This window comes from Alexandromys fortis, unplaced genomic scaffold, assembly GCF_014885135.2.
Source record: "Alexandromys fortis isolate MF-2015 unplaced genomic scaffold, M_Fortis_MF-2015_v1.1 scaffold_13, whole genome shotgun sequence".
In the NCBI taxonomy this organism is placed as follows: domain Eukaryota; kingdom Metazoa; phylum Chordata; class Mammalia; order Rodentia; family Cricetidae; genus Alexandromys; species Alexandromys fortis.
Window position 1 is genome coordinate 4,783,160 of NW_026067908.1, and position 24,504 is coordinate 4,807,663.

The 24,504-nt window shown below is 53.9% G+C and overlaps 1 protein-coding gene across 10 annotated transcripts in view; it reads right to left on the reverse strand.

Moving 5' to 3' along the window:
- Lrp8 (LDL receptor related protein 8) overlaps nucleotides 1-18,215 on the reverse strand; it is a 68,023-nt gene extending 49,808 nt beyond the window's left edge. For 4 of the 10 annotated variants that reach the window (XM_050136320.1, XM_050136311.1, XM_050136310.1 and 1 more), the window contains exons 1-2: nucleotides 17,890-18,215; nucleotides 17,075-17,194 (exon numbers count right to left, since the gene is read on the reverse strand). In XM_050136320.1, the coding sequence (XP_049992277.1) occupies nucleotides 17,075-17,194; nucleotides 17,890-18,001 (232 nt within the window). In that variant the 5' untranslated portion in view covers nucleotides 18,002-18,215. The remainder of the gene's footprint in view (nucleotides 1-17,074; nucleotides 17,195-17,889) is intronic. The other 6 variants (XM_050136315.1, XM_050136314.1, XM_050136313.1 and 3 more) reach the window with 2 other exon arrangements.
- Between the last annotated feature and the right edge of the window lie 6,289 nt (nucleotides 18,216-24,504).

The following is a 24,504-nucleotide window of genomic DNA, read 5'->3' on the forward strand; positions in this document are numbered from 1 at the left end:
GAACCGGGGGCCTGTGTGCGCTAGGCAAACACTCTTCTGACTGGGCCACCTCTCCAGGCCTTACTTAATTCTTACAACTATCACACAGCGAATGAGTGGGCCTACTAGATCCGGTGTTGTCCAGCAGTTCAAAGTGCCTCCTTTATGGAATAAGAACACAGGAGCTGCAGTGGGCGTTCTGAACATGACCCTGGTCAGTTCTGAGAAGTAGAGCGGTACTCTTTCAGGAACCTCTCCAAGCCATCATGAAAATCTGACAGGATAAAAGATGCCTAAGGCACACATTTCTGGCCAGGGCAATAGCCTATTAGAGCGGAAAAAGCACCACACAGGGAGCCCAGGGCAGTCCTGTCCCTCCGTCCTGGCTCTGTGCACGGACAGGCCTGACTTGCCCCATCTGTCAAACAAAGCACAAGAAGGATTCCTGCCCCCTTCCCGATGCCAGTGTATACCTGCCAACCCTATCTCCATCCTGCCTTCTGCCCAAACAGTCTGTGACCACCACCTCTGCCAGGAAGACCCAAGCGGCCCACTGGGCAAACAGCCTGGCCTGTTTCACTCTGTCCACAAGCCAGGCCTGAGGCTAGACCACACACAGGGAGGTATGTTAAAAATGGATATGCAGGTCCTCAGGCATGGCACACAGCACACAAACATGCATGTACAGAGATAACTCAGCTACATGTGTATTCATATGTGCCCCAAATACCAAACACACTGAGACGCACATGCCACACTGGGCACATGCTGCAGCACACGCCACATACCCACACACACACACACAGGTGGCTTCCTGTGATGCTCACACACTGCAGAAAATACGCCGAGATTTGCCTGCCTCTCCTGTGACAGCCAGATGGTAGGATTCTCCCACTGGGCTACCATTTAATGCTCTAATTAATTAAAAAAAAAATCTAGGTACCCAAGGCCTGGATTTGTTCCAAATGTCTCAGGCATGGTCCAGCCAGAGGCCAAGGAAGATAGCAGGACTTAGGGGGAGGGGGCACACTGTACCTAGCAGAGGCCCCACCCCTCACCTTGCTAACAAGAGGGCAGGGGCCGCCTGCCCCTGCAACTCAGGACAGGGAAGGACTCCATTGTGGTTTCCCCGTACATGACATTCCTGTTTTTGCAGGAGTAGGCGCAGGGGGCGGGGGAGCAGGACCCTCAGACTGCACTAGAATGTGAAGGTGTTTGCCGACACTGAGGTGAACTGGAAGCTCATAGGCAGATCCAAAGCTGTCTTTGCTGAGTCCTCTTGTGTAGAAGACACTGACGGGAATGTGTTTGCTCCTCAGTAGTCTGCTGTGGACAGGGCTGAGGCTGAGCTGAGGGACCCCTAAGCCCCCTGCCCTGAGCTGCTATACTCCAGTGTAGCAGTAGGCTGGAAGCAGTCTGCTAGCCTAGATCTTCCAGGGGGCCAACCCCTCACCCTCTACCCCTACCACTGCCCAGGCCATGAGGATGGGGGCGGGTGCACACAAGGGAGACCTGAGCATCCTTCGCCCTCCAGGCCTTTCCCAATATGGTCTTTGCTTCTGAGCGTTTGGGAAACGCTTAGTAAATTTACCGCCTCACTTATGAGTAATCTGCCGTCACGAGCTCCGCATAAGCGTGGGGCTGAATTAACAAGCCTTAATTAACGTTAATGTTGTGACACATCTCAACCTGAGTGGGGAAACCCCCCATATCCTGTACCCAAGCCCCTGCCTGCATGCTCCTGTTCATGTGGGAGGTGAGAGACTCAGTAGGGGCTCTTGGGGATCCTGAGGGACAAAATGGGGACTATTGCTAACACAGGATTAGGGAGGGGGATAGGTTGGGGTCTTGAAGAGGGGGGCGTTAGGATGCCAGAAGCCTCAAATATCCATTTCCAATAGAGGCTCACACTGCCCTCTGAGAGCTCAGAATCCCCTAACTCATCATGTCATGTGCCGTGGTAAGTTTCCCCACCTTTTTTTTTTTTTTTTTTTTTTTTTTTTTTTTTTTTTTTTTTTTTTTTTTTTTTTTTGCCTCACAGAGTAAGGCCACTAAGTAACCACGGCCCACTGTGCCCACCAGTTCTCTGAAGTGGGGACCACCAAGCCCCTACTGTGCAGACAGAACACCTTGACACTACGAGGGAAGGTGACCCGCCCAGCTCTCACGCTCCGTGACTGTAGTAGCGTGGGTCACAGTGTGGTGGAGGGAGGGATCCCTGCCGTCCATTACACTCACTGAAAAGAGCCCCTTGAGGAATCCAAAGAGCTGAATATTAAGGGGAAACGTTAGGCACTAGAGCTACCCTGGGTTACCCCGGGCCTGGCCACAGTGTCTGTGGAGTGACTGAAAATGACATGCGAAGGGAGAAGGAGCTCTTGACAGTGAGTGGGGGTATCCAACCAGAGTGGGCCAGGATCCTGTCTTCCAGCCACTGAGGCTTAACTAGGCTGTCTCACCACCCCAGGTACCCAACCAGAGTCAGGCTCTGGGGAAGGGACCGCAGTGGTGGGAATCCCTTGCTCAAGACTGACATCATCTTCCATTCCTTCTGGCTGTCCTCAGGACACCAGCAGAGACCTGGCATGAGGGAGACACACTGTAATTTATCATTAATGACTCATTATTAATATTAATGAGAAGATGCCCATGCCCACGAAAGAGGCCCAGGGCCTTAGCACTGTACACATCTTGGGTTACCTGTAGTTTAAGGGCCTTGTACTCCATCCCAAGTTGGATCCCACTTTGGCTCCAGAGACAGGAGGAGTCCTGGTCTTCGGTCAGCCAGAACTTGATGCCAAACACCTGCCTGGGAACGGGCTGGGGCTTGAACAGACTCTACCTCCACAAGAGCACCGGGAGGCCATCGGCCCTCAACAAGCCCCAGCGTACCTCACCCTGCTGGGGAGCGACCCCCCCCATGCACACCCTAGGAAGCCACTCATCACTTCTCACCTCCCGCATCTCCTCTGTGAAGAAGGAGTAAAGGCAGAGCGAGCTCCACAAGACACGCGCGAGGACGGAACGCAGGGTGAGGGCGCAGTAGAGACCTCTGCCAGCAACTGGGGACCCAACCCTGCCAGGGGTCACTAAGAAACTGGGCGGGCTCGAGGGAGTCTTTAGATTCACGGAAATGCTCTAAGTAAGCAAGATCAGCAAAGGCCCCTGTGGACCCTGTGAAAAGCTGGGACCCCTGAGGCCTCAGGACAAACAGGAGGAACTTTGAGAGCTGAGAACTGCATTATCATCTCAGGAGCTATGCAGGCCAAGAATCCATCCATCTATCCATCCACCCACCCACCTACACATCCAACCAGTATGTGTACACTGGACCCTTTGTGGCCACTGGGGGTTGGGAGAGAGGGGAGAGCCATTCTTGCCTGGTGAAACCAACCTAAAGAAACAAGATACCCCAAAGGGATCAGATCAATCCTAGGTCAGGACTGTCCACTCTTTGCGGAGCCTACAAGAAATGCAAGGGGCCTCCAGCCATGAAGGCAGCTCAAGGAAACCCACCACAGTGCACACCAGTGTTAAGCTCTGGCCCAGAAGGCACCCTGCTTGAGCCCCCAATGCTCTCTGTGATCCCCAAGTCCTTCCTTAACCAGAGCTCAGTCCCTGTCCCCAAGAGTCCCTGCCCATCCCCAACACCCAGTGAAAGGGAGCAGCATCTGTCCTTGGTGTGCAGGGGCCAGGGCACAGCCAGCCAGGCAGGTGGCAGGCTCACCCCTTGCCCGCTCTCCTGTCCCACAACATCCATGTGGAACCCACCCCCAAGTTCCTGGGGAACAGGCTCCGAGGAGGCCAGGCAGCCAGACCACCAGCTGCTTCCCTCCCTACACAAACCATGGACACAAAGCACCCTCCCCCAGCTCTGCCCGCCTGCGGTGACAGCCTCTTGGCACCAACTCTCCCCTCCCTCCATCTGTCAGGAATCAGTGCAGACAAACTGTGAGAACCAAAGAGGAAGTAGCAACGCTGCATGGACCCCCTCCCCTCGCCCTGCCTTCCTAGCACTCCCGTCCCCTCTCCACCCCTCCCATGTGTCCCCCCTCCTCCTCCATCTGTCCCCATGGTCCCTACAGTTGAGGACACTGACAGTGGGCATACAGAGAGGACGAGGACTGGTTACCCAGCAACACCTCTTACAGCCACCATGACGTCTTCCTTTCTCCCCAACCATCAAAGGATGATGGGATTGAGAACTCAGTGTTCCCATCTGTGTGATGGGTATAGTAATTTCTTTCCAGACCACCTCCCAAGGGCTACCATGAGCTTCAAGACCACATGGAAAGCCTTGGTCCGCCGTGAAGCCTCACAAGAGACAGATAGCCAGTGTCTTTAACATTTTCTAGGGTTTCAGTGCCTTCCTCAGAGAGTTATGAGGTCACAGCAGGACTTAGATGGATAAATGTCCTGCAGAGTACCATAGCAACAGGATCACAGAGGAGCCATAATTGTGACAGGTGAGCAGGGCAAGGGTGGGAAACCAAAAAGCCATCATATACTGTGCTGGAGGCAGATTCGTGGCCAGTGTCCTGTACTCAGAGCACTCCGGATGCTTTGCTGGAGGCAGATCCATGGCCAGCGTCCTGTGCTCCTTAGAGCACCCAGGATGCTGTGCTGGAGGCAGATCCGTGGCCAGTGTCCTGTACTCAGAGCACCCGGGATGCTGTGCTGGAGGCAGATCCGTGGCCAGTGTCCTGTGCTCAGAGCACCTGGGATGCTCAGCCCTGGCTCTGGTTCTCTCTGCATCCTCCGAAATGTGGAGTAGACACCAGCATTTTTGTTTCCAAGGGAAGCCATGCCCTGCTGGCTCCCCAAGTATCTGGGGAAGTCCTGCTGCAGGGACTTCCATAAGGGGTGGGGGAGCAGCAGTCTGGGCTTGTGGGGTGCTGGTTCAGCGTCCAGGGAACTGAGGGCTTCCTGAGATGTGAGACTTTTATTTTTAATCCTGGGACGGCTCTGAATGGACCAGAACAAGTGAGTCATCCTCATGCGGGGTGGCACTTGGCAGTGACAGGCAATAAGCAAACAGAACTGTCACTGGAAAAGCAAGCCCCCTGCTGGTCCCACCTGTGAAAGTCCCTGTGGAGGGGAAGCTCTGGTTTGACCCCAGCCACTACAGGTGGAATGTCATGCCCCCCCCCCTTCATAGTGGCAGAAGCTAAGGCTCACTGAAAACACAGAAATGGGCCAGTGATCCCGGGGTAGGGCCCAAGGCACATAACCAACCTAGGGGGTCATTGGAGGGAGGAAACCAGTCTCCTCCATGCTCCCCTGGGACTCTCAGAAATCCTACGCCCAACCGCAGGCGCCAAGGGAGCTGGCATGCTGCGAGAGGTAGAAGGCACACCAGGCCCAGGGTCACCCTCCAGTTCCTACCTTTCCCTGAGAATGTGCAGCCTGTGGTCCCCACACTGAGGTCAGAGACAGAGACCCCCAAGGAGGATGGGCCTCCCTGTACTGGGGCCACGGCAGGGCAGAGGAAGGAATGCAGAGCAGCCCGGAGTGAGGCTGGAACAGCCTCTGTAGCAGAGGTTTCTAAACCAGCTGGAACCAGAAGGCAGGCCAGCTGGACCTCCTGAGGAGGTGTCATAAAAAACTCTGTCTTGACACAGTGGGCAGTCAGGAGTCCCCTGTCCCCGGTGTTAGACGCTGGATGCTGAGAGATCCCTATACATGTCGCCCAGAGGCTGCTTCACTACCCAAGGGCAGCTTGCTCATGCAGTGCCTAGGGACTTTCATGGGACATCTCTATAAGGCCAGACACAGAGGTCTCCAGTGGTGCACAGAAGGGAACAATTTAAGCCTCTCCCTTCAGCCTTCCCCATCCCCAAAGGTAGAATGGTGGGGCACGGCAGGGGACAGAGGATGGAGCTGAGGCAGCCCTTCAGCCCTATCTGTCACAGGACTGTGTCCTCTCTAAAGGGCCCAGTGTCCTTCCCTTCCTGGGCACATCTAGGGGCAGGACCAGATATGTAATGTCCTCTGCACACCACACCACCGGTCCCTGAGGCTCTGCGCTCATTTCTTGACAAGGTTCCTGGAAGGACTCTAATTAAACTGGGCCAGTAAGTTCCAGCCCGGGGCCACAGGATGAGGAGCACTAAAGAATCGTTCTGGGGGCTCCCTGACTCCTCCCACCCCATTAGACAGTCAGGGACAGGATGAAGACAGGGTTAGAGGATGTTAAGGATCGTTCCTGTCCCTACTGCTTCTGTAAAACCCCACTGTCACCTGGAGGTAGCTTGTGATGGCTCAGTACACAGAGAGGTCAGGTAACCTGCCCAGAGTTGCTCAGCTCCAAAGTGCTGAGGGTTGGACTTGGACTCGCTGGTCACATCTGGGCTCCCAACTAGCCATGAGCTAAGCAGAGATGGCTAGGCAGGCCTGGGAAGGAGCTGAGGCTGAAGTTCAAATGCTGCCCACAGTGGCTCAAATACTGCTCTATAAAACCCTCCCCAGGGTAAAGCCACAGCTTTACCCAGGTCCTGCAAAGTCACAACAAAGTGTAGCTTTCTGGGGGGAGGGGGAGGTAGCAAGAAAGAGAGCATGCTCAGCACAGAACTGTGGGGGCAGGAAAGACCCCAGGCCAGGGAAAGGGAAGGAAAGGCAAGCCCTGCACTGACGGTATAGAAATAAGACTGACTTACAGTACACACTGTTTCTGGTGCGTTCCATGAGATAGGAATTACTTAATCCTATTACTGGGCAGTCTGGGGTTCACGTTGAAGGGACTTACCCCAGGCTGAGGCTGGGACTCGCTGACCCTGTACAAGGGACGATGGCATTAGTACCAGTTTGCACAGTCACTACCAGTGGAGAACGCAGGCGAGGCAGGCGGCAGGAGGAGACACACGGCCTTTCACAGGCGGCCAATATAAAGTCTGCTCTGGCTAGCTCACAAGCACTAAAAAGCCACCCACGGCAACTCAGCAAAAGTAAACAGGCATAAAAAGCTCCAAGTATGATGGAGGAGATGGCTCAGTAGGTAAGACCATTTCCTGTGCAAGCATGAAGACCTGGTTGAAACCCAACGCCCTTGTAAAAGCTGGCCATGGCAGCACATTCCTTTTAACCCCAGCCTCAGGGGCAGAGACAGACAGATCCAGGAGCTAGCCAGCCAGCCTAACTGAAACAGTGAATGTCATGTTCACTGAGAGAACCAGGCTCAAGGCAAGAAGAGCAACAGAGGAAGACAACCAATATCCACCTTTGGCCTCTGCATGAACACCCCCTCACCTCCACTCCCACCTGTCACACACACACAACATATACTCACACACCACACATACACACATGCACACACACACCACACACACGCTACACTTTTGAACATGATTTCCTCTTTTTGTGTATAGTTCAGACCATGTCCCTTGGGGTTAGGGCCCATACTGTTGGCCCTCATTGCTCCTGCTTCAGCCTCTGGACCTGGGCCTTCCGAAGCTCCTTGGAGCCCTCACACGCAGGACCTAACCACGATGAACTCCAGCTTCTATGAACACCCTGAATTTCGGGGGGGGCGGGGGGAGGATAACAGAATCCTAGAGAATTCGGGCTGAGAAGAGCCTAGAGGTCCCCACTTCCAAAGAATAGAGATACCCCTCCTGCAAAAGGTTCAATGACCTGCCAAATGGCCACTTGGCAAGATGGGCCTGCAGCCTGGCCCCCAGCTATTGATAACTGCCTCGGTCCTCAGGGAGAGCCAGATAGCGCATCGCAGGCTGGGAATAGAGGCTGCTGGCACCTCTCCAGTGACAAACAAATCCCAGCCACAACAGCCTGGAGAGGCTTTCTTGGCTGAGGTAGGAAGAAGAGTATCGCCTTGGTTTGTCCGGAACGGTCACGTCCCTCTGGATTACTCCTGCCCTCAGGCACACACTGTAGGCCATGGCCAAAAGAAGGGACTTTTTTTAAACTAATTTTTTAATACATTATATTTTGATCCTATTCTTTCCCCTCCCCCAAATCCTCCCAGATCCTCTCCGTCTCCCTACTTACCCAACTTCATGTTCTCTCTCTCTCTCTCTCTCTCTCTCTCTCTCTCTCTCTCTCTCTCTCTCTCGGAAACAGACAAACAACAAAAAACTGGGCTTTAAGGGCAATGGGCAGCAGATGGCAGATCAAGGTCTAGGAAGGGGATGGAGGAGGGCTGGCTCGAATGCCTTTGGATTCAGGCCATCAGGAAAGCCCACGCTGCCTCCAGCTATTCAGCCAGGCGGCTTAACCTGGGCCTGGTGGGACCTTCCTGCCTCTCATCAGCTGCCGTGTCCCTCATGTCACCCTGGACCCACTGGGAACCAAGGTTCCTGGTGAGCCAGCTCCTGGGGCCACCTAGAAGCAGCTGCCCTGGGCCCCACTGCAGTCAGGATGGGGAGTCCAGGCAAAGGACCTCCGCCTCTTCTGCAGCTCTCCCAGCAGCGCCCTCTTGCTGTGCCCTTGGCGGAGGACAGTCCTGATAGTGAGTTCCCTGGGAATCAGGCTTAGGAAGGGGCTGGGAATGTTCACCCGCTGGTCTTCGCACCTCCATGCTGTGGCTGCTTCAGGACGGTTTGAGGGGCTGCTAAGCCTCATCGGTTTTTTTTTCCCTCCACCACCGTACTTCATCCAACCCAACCAGGATCTTATGCAGGAGGGAACACGATCTAAGGAGCCTGGACCTTTGGGCTGAGTTTCGGATCCTCTGCTCGGATACTCTCTCTACAGGCTTAGGCCAAAATATAGTTCAGGGTAGTCTCCCATCCCCCAGGATAGCTCCAGTCCTGAGCCCAGACCCAGGCAGGAGCTTGATGCTCAGAGGATCCAGCAGTGCAAATAAAGCAAGAACCAGTGAGTGAGGAGGGAAAAGAAGTTCAAACAGGGAAGCTGCCCGCCTAAGTCGCACAGTCAGAATTTGGGACAGGCAGAATAATCACCGCAATGCTAATGCATCAAGAAAAAATGAAGCGATAGTTTGGTTCCATTGTGGGTTTTTGATGGGTAAGTGTCCTTGGGCCAGAGCATAGTTGTCCTTTATTTCTGCTCTGCGTAGCCTAGATATGGCTACTTTGTCTGTGTCACAAAGCTGGGACACGGTGGCTCTGCGCTTAGGATATAGAGAGGTCCTTTGGGCTGGACTCTGGGCCATTAGGGCACGCATGGGTGTTGCTAAGATGGGAAGGTACATGATAAAAAACACTCCCGCTAGCCAAGTCCTTCCCAAGACTTCATCTTCTTTGTTTGTTTCAGTTTTACGTATCTTGTTTTGCTTTTTTGTTTTTTAGCTAGAGTCTAGCTGTAAAGACCAGACTGACCTGAAAATCAAGATATTCTTGCCTCAGCCTCCCAAGTGCTGGAGTTACAGACAGCTCTATCTACAGAAGAACAGGTCACCACATTAAGGACCACCCTCACAATACAATCCAGTCCATTAAAACAATGTGCATTTACGCTATACTACTGGCATGGAAGGCTATATGTTATGAGGAGAAAACAACCTGAAAAATAAGACCTCATTTTTGTTTTAAAAAATACTTTCATATAATCAGAAAAAAGCTATTTCCATGAGGAAAGATAAATATATAAATATAACCAACTTAAGTGTTACTTCTAGAATTTACAGTAACAGACCAAGTCCTGTGGAGCTCCTGTGTTTGAAATCCCTGCCATCGTCTGCCTCCCAGGTGCACATCTGTGGGGCCACACTGGGTGTGACGAGCCGGTGGCAGGGGGCCGACACAGCATTGGGGATGGAGGCCAGTACCCCGTGTAGGGTGGTGCTACAGGGTCACTCCTGTGGACTTCGCAGGTGCACTGTCCCAGGAAGGCTTTGGCCTGTTTGTCCTGCTATGTTCTAGAAGGCAGTGTTTGGGGCTACAGACATGGCTCAGCAGTTAAGAGCGTGTGTTATTCTTGCAAAGGACCCAGGTTTGATTCCCAGCAGCCACATGATGGCTCACAACCATCCATAACTCCAATTCCAAGGGATATGACGCCCTCTTCTGACTCCCACAGGTACCAGGCACACACGTGGTACACACACACACACACACACACACACACACACACACACACACACAGAGGCAACAAGCCATACATGTAAAATAAATAAATCCAGAAGGTTATAGGTAAAGGCAGTTGGGTCATGGAAACTGGGTGAATGGTGCTGGGTGACTAAGTCATCAGAACATTCAAGAAGCCTGATGGGACCCCAGAGTCCCTACTCCCAAGGTGCCTGGGCCCAGATCTCCCAGCTGTGGGTCCTGGACTGGCCCCCAATGAACAGAGACCAGACCAGCATGGTGGTGAGAAGCATGGAGTTGGTGCTTAGCAGGTTTCCCCTGAAGCCCTCAAATGTCTTGGGCCATTCCAGTCCCAGAGTGGGTGCCATAGCAGCTTGTACCAGGAGGGAGAGCTTAGGGGCTGGTGATTAGAACAGGTGCTACCAGGGGGCCTAGCTAACGGCCAAGGGCATCCCAGGGCTAGTATTGCTCTGGAGGGAGCCAGCAGAGACTATGACAGTGACTGGCAGAGATGTCTAAAATGCTCAGAAAGGGAGGCTATGGCACACCGGTAAGTCAGACACACTGTGTGACTGATGTGTGTGAAAAGATCTCTCTTCCTTTCAGCTGCAACAGACCCTGCAGCCAGGAGCAAGTCATACCCCTGACCAGTCAGGTGGCTTAGGGCATGCGACTTTGGCTCTTGGCTTTTTCTTTCTTCCTTTCTTTCTTCCTTTCTTTCTTCCTTCCTTTCTTTCTTTCTTTTGTTTTGTTTTATTTTTTGAGACAGGGTTCAACTGTAGCTTTGGAGCCTGTCCTGGAACTAGCTCTTGTAGACCAGGCTGGCCTCGAACTTACAGAGATCCGCCTGCCTCTGCCTCCGGAGTGCTGGGATTAAAGGCCTGCGCCACCACCACCCGGCTTTGGCTTTCTCTTCTATGACACACAATCATCACACTGCCAGGACTTGGCTAGAAGTCTTGAGTAAGAACCCGCAGAGAGAGCACTCAGAAAACCATGCACACAGAACGATCACTTTACTACGCTTGCCAGACGTCCTGAGAGGCCTGGCAGGGCCCAGCCAGGGCAGCATATCCCTGCAGTCTCCTGTACCAGAACCCAAAGCTCTGAGGTATAGCAGCCATGTGTCTGCCCCTCAGCCTTTCCCCAGCTCAGCAAGGACAGAAAGGTGCGGCAGGTGGGTGTTTAAGAGTGGGAGGGGGGCATGTGCTGTGCTTCCCCTGGTCCCACTCCAGAGCTGAGCACCGTATTTCTAGGAATGGACCCCTAATGACACCGGGGTCTGGAAGCCAGGAGTGTAGGTAAAGCAGTGACAGTGGGCTGATGCTCCCTTTGGTCACCATCAACAGAGCACTCAGGTCCTCCTTTCTCAATGGCACAGCTAACAGAAGCCCATGAGGCTGGGGGAGGGGCCTGTGCTGTGACTCCATGGGGTCTCCAGAGAAGGTTCCTCCCAGTCTCACTTCCCAGAACAAAAACTTGTATCCTAGGGAGACACTACTGGGAAATGTACCCTTCGACCCCATCAGGGTGGACAGAGCGGAGGCAGAGGCTGGTTTGCACTTGTAGTCACAGCGCCCAGAAAGTTGAGGCAGGAGGATTACTGTGAGTTCCAAAGCAGCCTGGTCTACAGAGTGAGACCGTGTCTCAAGGGAGAAAGATATAAAAAGGAGGACTAGAAGGGGAGGGAGGGCGAGCGGAGGATGAGGAGGAGCCAAGGCGGTAGCTTTTAGATGGCAGAGCTCCAATCCAGAAGCATCAGGCCCTGCAGCACACAGGCCACGCCATTTCTCTCTTGAGTCTCGTGTACTTTTAAAATGGGGGTAGGAAGAAAACAGACCACAAGAGCTGAAGAAAACAAGCTGCTCAACACGGTCTCGAGCCTGGAGCTATTAGCCCGTCTCTGTTGTCGGAGCTCTCCAAAGGGAAGTGTCTATTCTGGAGTCCCTGGGGCCCAACAAGACCCTGGCGGAGCAAGGCAGAACCTGAGACTAAAGGGGGTTCTGGGTAAAGAAAGGTCCCTGGGAAAAGTGAGGGCCTAGCCTGACTTTCTGAAACACTGAGGGCCTTAGGGACAGGACCATTCGCCCTGGGCCAGGAGAGTGCACCCGACAACACCTTGCAGGATGGTTGTTTCATTCTGGGTCTCTCTTCCTCAGTCCCAGGGGTTCCATGGCTTCACCTGCGATCTCATTCCCCAAGGAGGAGAGCTTTCAAGTCAGCCGCCTGTAGGCAGTGAGGGAGTAAGAAGCCACCAGCCATGGGCCAGCTGCAGCCTCAGGAACTGAGGGGACTCTAAACCAGGTGGACCCATCGAAGGCCCAAGGGAGAGCCTTCAGCAGCACTCCCAAGGCCTACTGGGATAGTCCAGTGGCCCAGACCTGGGCATACAGCAGGGCAGGCTTGGGGCCTGCTGGCAGTTCCAGCAGTGGTAGCGGACACAGTTAGGAGGGAGAGAGACAGGAGGCTGGTCACGCAGGACTGCCCTTCCCAGTCCCAGACTACTTTCAGAGAGCAGCCGGGTCTCTCTAGATGCTTTCTGCCACCTCCAGGTCATCTTGGAGCCACCTCCCCTGTGGTTGGACATCTCCTGCCTGAAGTCACACCCACTGCTGGAAGCCATACCCTCTGCTGTAGCCTTCGGAACTTTGTGCCCTGGAGCAGGGCTTGGATGGCCTGCTGTGAGCAGGCTTGGGGGTTCTCTGCAGTTTCTCCCACCATGCTGCCCACTGCTTCTCAACCACCTCCTGCTCACCAAGCACATTATTCTCACCGAACCCCACCTCTCTGGAAAGGAGGGACTATTGTCACCAGGGCCATTCAACCAGTAGGGGACAGCTGGGGTTAAGGCTATATGATCCAGGGCGACACAGAGTTGGGATTTCAGCTTTTTTTTCCCCTCAAAGTCCCTTATCTCAGCCTGAGTGACTGGCAGAGAAAGCTTCTTCAAGGAGGTGACCCTTTCCCTGAACTCTCTAAGATAACAAAAAGCACAGGGCATGTGAGGGAACAGGGTCCTGGAAGGCAAATAGCACACACAGAGGCCTGGAGGTGAGAAGCAGAAGGAAGGTGACTGAGCTGCGACGGTGGCCAGGTTCAGAGGAAGAGGCAGGAAGAGGCTGGAGGGCAGTGGGCACAGGGCCTGACAAGGAAGGCCAACAAAGAGGCCACTGTGCTAGCTTCATCCTCAGGGTGCTGAGTGGGAGAACAGCTTGGTCAGACGAGGAAACCAAGGTTCAGATAAGAACAGATCTCTGTCAATAAGATGGTCCATCCAAAGGGGGGGATGAAGTGGGGCCTGGTGTCTCACCTCGGCTGCACCCTGCAGGCCCTATGTGGGCTTCATGACAGGCCAAGACCTGTAGCCAAGCTCTCATTGTTCCTGAGACCACCGCCAAGCAAGCTCTGGGATTCCTGTAGCCTGGCCCGGACCAATGAGTGGGCTGAAGCCTGGCAGGCTGGGCTGTACCTGCTCTTCACTGACTAGGATGGGTGGATGGATGATGGCAGCTAGCTAGGACAAGGGGAAGGCAGGTGGGTATGGAAAGGGTGCATCCCAATCTCCCACAAAGCCTTCCAGGAGCCCGGACAGTCAGGATGAGAAACGGAGGCCTGGCGAGGCCGTGCAGGCTGGGTGGGCTCCATGGTTGCATGCCTAAACGTACGGCAAAGCAATTTCACCTAAACACAAGCATTCCTTACCCCTCCGAGCGTCTACAAGGTAGGGATGACTCAGAAGCCTCCCAGGGTCAAGCATCTCACAGACTGGAGGAGCACCAGAAGATGCACACAGCCTCGGTGGCAAATTCTTGGCAAGTACGAATAGGTGTTGTGTTTGAAGGTCTGGGAGCAAAGGCCTGGCCAGAGATCAGAATCTCCACCTCTGCTCCCAGACACCAGGAAGCAACAGGAAACCTAGACCTACGTGAGTCCGCAGTTGCGAGTCCCACCCAACTTCCCCTGGCTGGAGCCCTAGGGCGGCAGACCTTTCCTCTGCTTTGATGGCACTTTGGGAACTGAAGCCCCAGCAAGCTTCCCTTCCCTGGCCCACCAGCTGTGGGCCAAGAGCCTGCCCTGCAGATAAGCATCAAGACTAAGAAGACCTCAGTGTGAGTTCCAGAGCCAAGGACAAGCTGCATGTCTTAAGAGTCAGGTCACCTCTTTAAGCACAGGTGACGTCTATAGCATGCATGGGATCTGTGCCACCTTTTATGTGTGTTTGTTTGTGGAGACTGGATCTCACTATGTAGACCAGGCTGGTCTTGAACCCAGAAATCCGCCTGCCTCTGCCTCCCAAGTGCTGGGACTAAAAGCACGAACCACCATGACCAGCCAGCCCTGGGCCACTTATTTTAAGATGACAAGTCCTTCTTGTAGAGCTGAGCTCAGAAGTAGCCTTCTAAAGGAAGCTGTCTCTGCTCCCTCCTTCCCTCTGCCCCTGGTACTATGAGCTATACCAGAAGTTTGGATTCATTGTGCCTACACTGCCCATGTTTACAAATGATAACCACTGCCCTCACCCTATTTTGAAGCCTAGAAGGGTACAGGAGGCTGAGCAACTAGAGTCCTTGTGGATAGAGAGGGCAGAGAGGGAGGTATCAAGGATGGAGTGAGTCTGGGCCAGTATCCTGGAATAGGGTATCCTCAGTGTGTGTGTGTGTGTGTGTGTGTGTGTGTGTGTGTGTGTGTGTATGGTGTGCGTGTGTGAGTCCTGGAGCTGGAGTTGGTGTGTGTGTGTGTGCCCTGGAGCTGGAGTTGTTGAGACACAGGTGTAGATGCTAGGAACGAACTCTGGTCCTCTGCGAGATCACTAAGTATCTTACTATTAGACGGTTTCTCCAGCTCTGTGGGGAAGAATTTCTAAATACCTTCCTCTCCCCTTCTTGCCAGCCCCATGAGACTCCCCATGTTCTAACGCAGGACGGAGAGACAGGTTTCCTGGTGGGCACACGAGAAAGCAAGCTCGGTAAAGTCAAGCTGTGTGCCACCAATATCTGCTGCTACTAGAAGCCATCACACTTTCCAGTCCACACCACTGGCGTCAGGGACTTCTGCCCGCTGACTGCCTAGGACTCCACCTCACCCATCTCAAACCAAAGCAGCTTCCAGCCAGCGTCAGCGCTCTCTTGTCCTGTCTCAGATTACCAGCCGCCCCTGTTCATCATTGCCCACATCCTTATGAGAAGTAACAGACCCTACTGTCCACATCACACTCTCCACCACAGCAACTCAGGCCCCGAGCCAACAGGCTGGGCAGGCAGAGCTCTTGATCAAATTCTGCCACACTATGCTGTGTGACCTTGGGCAAATCACTCCGTCTCTCTGAGCCAGTACCTCTGTCTATAAAATGAGATGACAAGGAAAGCTCCACAAGTCTAGTGATTTAAAGAGCCAAGGGGACAAGATACAAGGTTTCCATTTCTGTGCCCTGTCCTCTGTGCGCCCTGCTAAGAGAACCAGAACAACTCCCAGGCATGACAGTCCCTCTAACATTTTTAGGCTAAGACTCTGGTAAAAGATGCTTAAATTCAGGGTTCTGCTTGGCAACTCAGTAGCCATGGAGCAGGTAACTCAACCCCAGGAACCTGTTTTCATCTATAACATAAACCACTATGAAGTATTAGCACCCCACGGGCTGCAGCACTTGGGGGTCTCATTGATGTCAGCGGCATTGCTAGTACTAGTCCTCAAAACGGTCCTAAGACATTGCTAAGGCAGCAGTTACAGGTCATATGAGAAACTGAGGCAGCCAGGCTCCATACGCCCAAGTCATAGGCTAGTCCAGAGCGGGCTGTCAGGCTGACTGGCGATCAAAAGAACTCCAAGAGGGGCCAGTGATAAAAATATGACTAGGCAGGTGAAGGCATTCACTGGCAGCCTGAGGAGGTTGAATTTGAGGGAGGGAACCCACAAAGTAGGAGAGCATCGACTCCCACAAACTGTACTCTTATCTTCACATACATGCTTTTTTTGCATGCAACCCATCCCCCCAAAAATGTTAAATAAGAAAACACCTCAAGGCCTCAATAGACTGCTTCCAAGTGGGAGTGTCGGTCAGCATAGCTTTCCGGAGTGCTGGGCGTGTGCCACCTGGTGCCGTCCCAGCTCTGACACTGTGTGTGCTCCTACGGTATGTGTGTGGGGGGGGGGCTGACCTGATCCCGTGTGCCCAACACAGGCAGACACACAGCAGGTCTCAGTAATGTCAACTGAAAGGCCTCTTAGGTATATGTGGCTAGAAGAGTCTGGTCTCGGTACCAGGAACTCCATTCCTTTACCGCAGCAAATGCCTGCTAATTCGGTTGCGGCCCCACAGCCACCTGAATACACGCCCACGCAAGAAGGAACTTCCATCAGTTGCTCTGGGTGTGCACTGGCCACGCTCAGCAAAAGCAGCGGGGCTCGCGCAGGGCCAGCCTACCCTGCCATTGCTCAGGTCGCTTCCAGGAAACACACTCTTCCTCCTGGGCCCCTCCTTGCTGGTGGCCCCATGACTCACAGCCAGCCTGGGCTGGCAGGAGAACGCTGTCTGAAGGGTGACTCGACAGAAAGGCAACGGTTGTGACCAGGACCGGAGCCTACCACGAGGAGGATGCGCGCGCGGGGGTGCGGCCAGGGCAGGGCCTAGAGCCGAGCCCCGTACAGCACACCGCCGTCCCCACGATTGGCCGTTCCGGCCACAGGCCTATGGGGTGGTCCTTGCGCAGCCAATCAGGGGCCCCGGGGAGCCCATTCATTCATAAAACCGAGCAGGGAAGGAACCCCTCGCGGCCCGAACTGCGTGGAACTTTGAAATGAGCGCGCCCAGTTGGACCCAGGTTGAGGTTCCGATCCTTGTAGGTTAGCGGTGTGCAGGGGCTGCGCTGCCGCGTCCCCGCCCACAGTACCGGGCCCGTAACCCCAGCACACGGCGCTGAGCTCCACCCTAAGCAGGACACGCCTGCCACCAGGCTCCTGCCGACAGCTAAGAACCATCCGGCCCACAACAAGGCCGTGAGGCTGGGGCAGGTGGCCCCGTGACGGATGCAGCCACGTGCGCAGCGGAGCATGGCGGCCCCCACGGTTCCCCTCCCCCGATCGCCGTCACTCACGGCAGTCGTCCTCGTCGCTGTTGTCTGAACAGTCGTTGTCTTCATCGCATCTCCACACCGAGGGGATGCAGCGCTCATTCCGACACCTAAACTGGTCCTCTTCGCACTCCTTGACCGGCCCTGTGGGGGAGGGGGTTGTGAGCCAGATCATCCACTCCCCACCGCGCAGCCCCGGTCCAGCAGGTATAGGAAACGGAGATATCGGTGAACTCCGAGGCTCCAAGCACCTTAATCCGGAGGGAGGACAGGATGCCACGGGTTCCTCCACTGTAGGGCCGACCGATGGCACAGCGAGACTCGACCCATGCTTACAGCCCGTGGATATACTCTGCATTCAGACACACTCATCCTCACACATAGCGCAAGTCAGATCCATGCAGACCCAGCTTATGAGGAGCCCCGCACACCGGCGACACACGCACCGGGCGCACGGGATCAGTCCCCTAGCAACCTGTCACTCTCCTCGGCCCGCAGGGGTCCCTGGAAACGCTTTGTAAGGAAAGGCTGTGTGGTTGCTTCGCTCATCATCGTGGCGGAGCGCGCGTGTCAAATGAACCAAACCGCTTACCCGAGACGCTGAACGACTACCCCCCGCAAAGTTCACGGGCGAGGGGGACCCCAGGGCCCATCCCCCAAGAGGATGCTCGGAACGGGGGCAGAGCTTCCGTACCCAGAGCGGCGAGATGAGGTCCAGGGCAAATCCAGGGAGCTGGAGCCCCCGGAGCCTCTCTCGCCGGGCCTCGCCGCACAGCGCCCCCTCCCCCTGGCCGCGCTTTGTTGCCGGCTCAGAGCCGGCCGGGAAGAGCCGTACGCACCTTGGCCGCCGGGCAGCGGATCCGCTGCGGAGAGATGCTGGAGCTGCAACAGCAGCAGCAGCAACAGCCACAGCGCCAGCGGCCGGAGCGCGCCCAGCTCTGGGCGGCCCATGGCGGGCCCGGGGCTCCGGCCGCCGTGCCCCGCGATCCCCGCGCCGCCGCCGCTCCTCAGCCCGCCAAGTGCTTGCCGCGGCGCCGGAGCTGCCGCTGTCTTCGCCGCCACCACCACCGCTGCCGCCCGCCCCGGCTCCCCGGCTGCATTTCAAGCAGGTTCGGTGACGCTTGGCGGCGGGGCGGGCTCAGGCTGGGCGCGCGGCCCCGGCCCTGGGCGGCCGCCGCCGGCGCGCGCGCTCCCTCCCGCCGTCTTCTCCGCCCCACGCTCCGCCTGCTGCCGCCTCTTCTCCTCCCCCGCCTGTCCTTGGTCCCCCGTCCCCCTCCCCTCCAGGCGAGAGCCCCACGACCCTGCTCTAGGTGCGCTCCTGTTGCGGGCGCTGCAGATACAAGGACGGGCCAGGCTAGGCCCTTGGCCCCCTGGTTTCCCCGCGGAGGTGGCAAGCGGGTGATAGAAGTAGGGATGTGAAGGAGAGCTGGGGCTCCAGGGAAGGTGATGTTCCAGACGCACAGGCCAGTGGAGTGAACCCACGGAGCGGGGGTGGGGGGAGGAGAGACTGAAAGCATTGGCAGGGAGAAGCTAGGGGTGCCAGGCAGGACCTGTCATGGCTTCAGATCTGACGAGCGGTTGCTTTCCCTGGCCGTGTGCATCCGTGACTGTAACACACTGTGTGATCCTGGGCGGAAGTCTTGGGTCTGACGCCCAGACTGTTATCCACAATCAGCCTTCTCCACGGGCCCAGGCAGAGAAGCAGGTCAGGGGCCTTGCTGGCAAGGCGAGGTAACCCTGTGGAGCCCCAGAGGCTGTGTCATCCCTGCCACCAGAGGCCGCACAACATCTAGATCCTCTGTTTGGGCCCCACTAGCCTCTGCACAAAGAAGGTTCTACAGCCCCACCTCCCCTACAGAGCAGCGCTTAGACTAGATTTCAGCCACCTGCTGGCGAGCCTGGCCCAACCTTCAGAGAGTAAGATTCTTTGAGGGTGTCAAGGCCCAGTGTTAAATCGGCCCCCTCTCTTTTGAAGAAAAGGGTAGAAGCTGCGATGACTGGACCAGGAAGGCACGGAGTCAGCAGACTTCTTAGTTTTATGTCTTCCCAGCCCATGACAATGGCTATAGCCACTCCACCAGAAAAGAACAGAGACCTTGGGAGACCATAAGGTGCTCCTGCCATCGTCCCTTGATCATGTTCAGCCCCCATTCTGGATCTGGAAATTCCGGCCACAGTAAGGTTCCTTCTGTTGACTTCATCAACAGAAGATAAGAAAATGTAACAACTGTAAGTTTGAGGCCAACCTGGTCTGCAGAGTGAGTTCCAGGGGACAGGCTCCAAAGCAATACAGGGAAACCCTGTCTCAAAAAAAAAAAAAACCGACAAAAAAGAAAAGAAAAGAAAAAAGAAAGAAGAGAGAGAGAGAGAGAGAGAGAGAGAGAGAGAGAGAGAGAATGTAACAAAACTTATGTAGCATGTACAGTGTGTCAGGCTCTGGCCAAGGCTCAAGGCTGCAGAATGGTCCTTCCCCACCCTCCCCACCCTCCTCACCCTCCCTACCCTCCTGATGCTTACATATTAATCAGAAGAGAGAAATGCAGAGGCAAAAAATGGATTATTTCGGATCATCACAATTGCTATGAAATTATAAGCAGTGAGAACACGGAGGTAATTTCGAGAAGGCAATCACTTGAGAGGAGGTGACATTTCCCTGACAGCAAGGAGCCTGACCACACGAAGGCCAAGCAAAGGCCATTCCTGGCAGAGAGAAGAGCAAAGGAGCAACGTCACGCTAAGCTGGCACCTAGTGACGGAGGGGCAAGTGCAGCAGGAGAGGCTGTGGGGGAGGCAGCAAGGCCCAGTCACAGGGTGGCTTTGGCCGAGTTTGGATTTTGTCCCAAGCACAATACTACCATCTGTTAGGATGGAGCCCCTCCTGCAGCCCCAGATCCACCCACCCAGCCTTACCTCCCTTTTACCCTGCCCTTGGGAAAGTCAGTCCCATCACTGGGCTCAGTCTCCCGGGTGAGAGGACAGGAAGCTGCTGAGATTGTTGCGTGCGATAAAGGTCAGAGGCAGCAGGTAAATAGGCTGAGAGTGCTGTCCTTGGGTCTGACTGCCGGGCCTGAGCCTGCCCCTTTTCTCCCTGACCCTCTCTGACCATATGAACTTAGGCTCCTCCATGTCTGTGGTTCAGACTCCACACGTACAAGATGGGGCAGGGGCAGTACCCACCGCACAGGGTGCTGTGAGATTTCCATTAGATGCGGTTGTGCAAGAGCCGGGTACAGAACACAGCAGATGCCAAATGCACTTTAGTCAATATTACGATTATTCAAACGCCTTCCTCAAAAACCTCTGATTGCTCCCCAAGCCTCGAAGAATATAAATGGCCCAGCCTGGAGCTATAGCTCAGTTGGTAGGGGCCTATAATTTGAGCCACTTGGGAGGCTGAGGCAGAAGAAACTCAAGTTCAAGGCCTATCTGGGTACAGAGTTCAGGGTCAGTCCTGGAGGCCTCCACAGCAGGCCTCCTGAGTAGCCAGAGGCCGGATTCCTGCTCTACACACCTTCCTATTCTTCCCTCTGCCCCCGAGAGCTCAGCTTCAGGCCTTTTCCACTTTGTACCCTCTGCCTGGAACATTCACCTGTGCTGGTACTGTCCGTCCTCAGGCCTCTGCTCTCTTAGCCTCCTCTGGGGAAAGCTTTTGTTCTCTCTACAGATATCCTCTGCTCCCCTTGTGCAGAGACCTCAGATCAGCAGGGGTTCCCAGTGCCTGCTTTGCCAGCCCTGGTGGCTTGCTCAAGGGGTGGTGTGGCCCCAGACATCTGCCTCAGGACCAGAAAGCATGCTGCACACAAAGTAACAGGCTTCCCTCTGGTATTTTCCCACATGCTTATTTTTGGTCGATCCTGCCCACCCTCTGCTGGTCTCCCCGTCTCCGTGGTCTGGGCCCCACTTGTACCTTTTCAACTCCAGCAACCCCCCTTTCACTTTCATATCATATATTCTGATATTTCTTCACCCACTCCCTTAACCTCCCCTCTTCCCCTTCACTGGCCCCTTTCCAGGTCCTGACCTGAACCCAAATTCACATGTGCATAGGTACTCATATATTCAAATCAGAAGCCAGGATCCACGTGTGAGAACGCAGGAGGTGTTCGTCTTTCTGGGGTACCCCACTTAATGCCTCCCAGCCTCATTCTTCTCCCAGAAAAAAAAAGCATAATTTTATTTTCCTTGTGTGTGTGTGTGTGTGTGTATGCACACGCACATGTGTGCAGATGCATGTGGAGGCCAGAGGACTCCTCCCACAGACGTTCTTCAGATGCCATGTACATTGACATAGGTCTCTTCCCAGCTAGGAACTTGCTAATCAGGCCGACTAGCCAGCGAGCCCTAGAGAGCCTCCATTTCAGCTGATTCAAGCATTTGGGAATACAAGCCCCTGACACCATACCTGACTGCTTGTGTATGGGTTCTGGGATCAAACTCGGGCCTTGTGTTTGCAAGGCAAGCACTTTATCAGCTGAACTAGTTGCTCAGACCCATAATTTCACTTTTCTATGCAGCTGAATAAAATTCCATGTGTATATCTGTCATATTTTCAAACTATCAATCAACAAATGAGCCACTGAACTGAACAGATAGTTTTCAAAGGAAGAAGTATAAATATTCAATCAATATTTTAAGGCACATTCAACATTTTGAGCCACCAGGGAAATGTGAACTAAAACTACTTTGAGATTCTCACCGTCGTCAGAGTGGCCGTCATCAAGAAAACAAATGGCAGCCAAGCTGATGAGGGTCTGGGGAAAAGGAGCTCTTACTCACTGCTGGTGAGAATGAAAATCTGTGTGCAGCGTCCTCAAAGAACTAGAAGACTAGATCTATCCTGGCTTAACTTTATCACGCTCGTGAACATAACACGACTCTGCCCACGGCAGAGATGCCTGCACAGATGAGTGGGAGACATAACTGTGCTCACAAACACGGTGTCTTTTCTGACCTCAGTGTGGATGCCACACCATCACTGCTGGGACACACAGGTCAGCCTATTCATGTGGGAGGGAACACAGGCATTTGACCACCAGGAGGCAAAGAGCCCAGGGAATGTCCTTCAGGCAGGCTCCTAGGGTTTGTGGGCTCAGGTTAACATACCTGAAGCTCTTCAGAGGACGTCAGCACACGCACACAGGGCGTGAGTGATTGCTCTCATTACTGCTGTGGTCACGCTCCTGCCACACACAGAGTAAGCAACTGGGAAGGACCCTGAGCAACCACCATTTACGTAATCGCCGTTGACTGCAGGACCTCTGGAGAAGGCAAGACTCTCGGCAGCTGAGAGATGACCGTGGTTCAAGAGTTGCCGAAGAGGAGGACAAACCTAGCTTCCATTTTTTGCTCCTCAGCCAAGCGCTGTCAGGAGACAGCTGGGGACACCACTCCTCCACCATTGCCTTCTGTCAATACTGGGGAGATCCCCCTCTTTCTCCAGATTTGCAGTCCCTGGCCCTAGCCCCTGGCAGTTGGATTAGGTGAGCGTTTCCTCTGTCTTCTGTCATACCCTTCCCAATTAAATGAAATTTCCCTTTTCCAGGAGTCTCTTCAACTATCCTCCTCCTACGTCATCTCTCGGGATCTGAGGTATGTTGCTCCAGAAACACTCTTTCCAGGAGTACCAAAATCAATGTATAGCCAGGCAAAGTGGCACGATCCCAGAACTTGGGAAGCTGGGCCAAAGAAGAGCGAGTTCTAGGCCAGCCCGGAGTACACACAGAGAACCTGTCTCAAAAGGAGAAAAGACAACCATGTGAAATGACTCCATATTTACATATAACCTAAGTACATCTTCAGCACTCGGCTAGGCCACCTACAGCATGTTTAGAACACCCAACACAGTGTGAACGCTCCGTAGGTGTTCTGTTGTATTGTTCAGGAGCACCAACAAGGGGAATATCTGTATGTGTTCAGTAGATACACTGTTTTTATACAGTGTCTTGCTGTCTATGGTCGATTGACTCCAAGGACTGAAACTCATGCATACAAAGCACTACTGTATCTTCCTTAAATCCTCTCACTTAGTAAACTTGGCTGGTAACTAAACTCAGGTTCTCTGAAAGAGCAGCCAAAGCTCAAAACCTCTGAGCCATCTCTCCAGCCCTTAATCCAAGTTGTATTTGCATGCAGTCACTGGGTTCCCACTTCCTTTTCCTATTGGCTACTGTTATATTAACTTTGGGCTGAATCGCTCAGTAGGTCTCTACATCGTTAAGTAGCACAACTCTTTCTGTTGCTTTTATTTTCAATTCAATTATTTATTTTGCGTGTGTGTGTATGTGTGTGTGTGTGTGCGTGCACATGTGTGCCAAGGTGTGCATGTGGATGCCATAGGACCCCTTGTGGGAGCTGATTTTCTCCTCCCACCATGTGGGTCTCAGAAATCAAGCTCACGGTGTCAGGCTTGGCAGCAAACACCCTTACCAAGGTCATCTCACTGGCGAGGAAGCAGGCAGCCTGGGCACGTTCATTTTTCTCAGTCTTGATTGTGGATCGAGGCTTTGATTGCCCACAATGGCGACTGTTACATGGAATTTTAAGTTCCCTTCTCTCCTCTGAGTCACTTTGGGTGCTTAGAGCTGTGGTTCCAGATCTTTCTAATGCTACAACCCTTTAGTACAGTTCCTTATTTGGTGGGGACCCTCACCCATAAGATTATTTTCATTGCTACTACATAACTGTAATTTTGATAAATGTGAACATCTGTGTTTTCCAATGGTCTTAGCTGACCCCTGTGAAAGCTCAGCCTGTAGGTTGAGAACCGCTGGGGTAGATAGTTTTATCACAGCAACAGAAATGAAACTAGAACAACAGCCTTAAATGTGCTCACAAGGTTGTGAAACCATCACCGTCACCCACACCCATCAAACAGTAGCTCCCATCCCATCCCCACCCCAACTCCTGGCAATCATCACCCCATTTCCTGTTTCAGTCAGTTCTGCTATTCAAGGAAGTAGAACGCACACGTTATTCTTCATTTGGGGCCCGGCCGTTTCACTTACCTTGTGTCTTCAAGGTTCATCCGTGTCACAGCGTGTTCCAGGATTCCTGATATTCCATGTATGTTCCGCATTCATCCAGCCATGTGGCCTTGCACTGGTTCTGTGTGTCCACCGTAAGCGACGCTACAGTGCACACATGCACACGTACCTGCTTTCGGTGCTTTGGAATATGTGCAGACACGGGCTGCTGAACCTGTGATTGTGTGATTGCTGTGACTGTGGTTATTTCTGAGGAGCCACTGTGCTGTTTCCACGGCAGCCCTTCCGCTTCCCGTTCCCGTCCTCAGTGTACGTGGCTTTCCAGCTTTCCCATCTCAGCCAAAAGTTGCCAGTTTATGGATTTTTGTTATTTGTTTTGTTGAGTTTTGATGTACTAGCTATCCTAATGAGCATGAAGTTATTCTTTTAATTGTAGCTGGAATTTGCATTGCTAATGATCAGTGATAATGA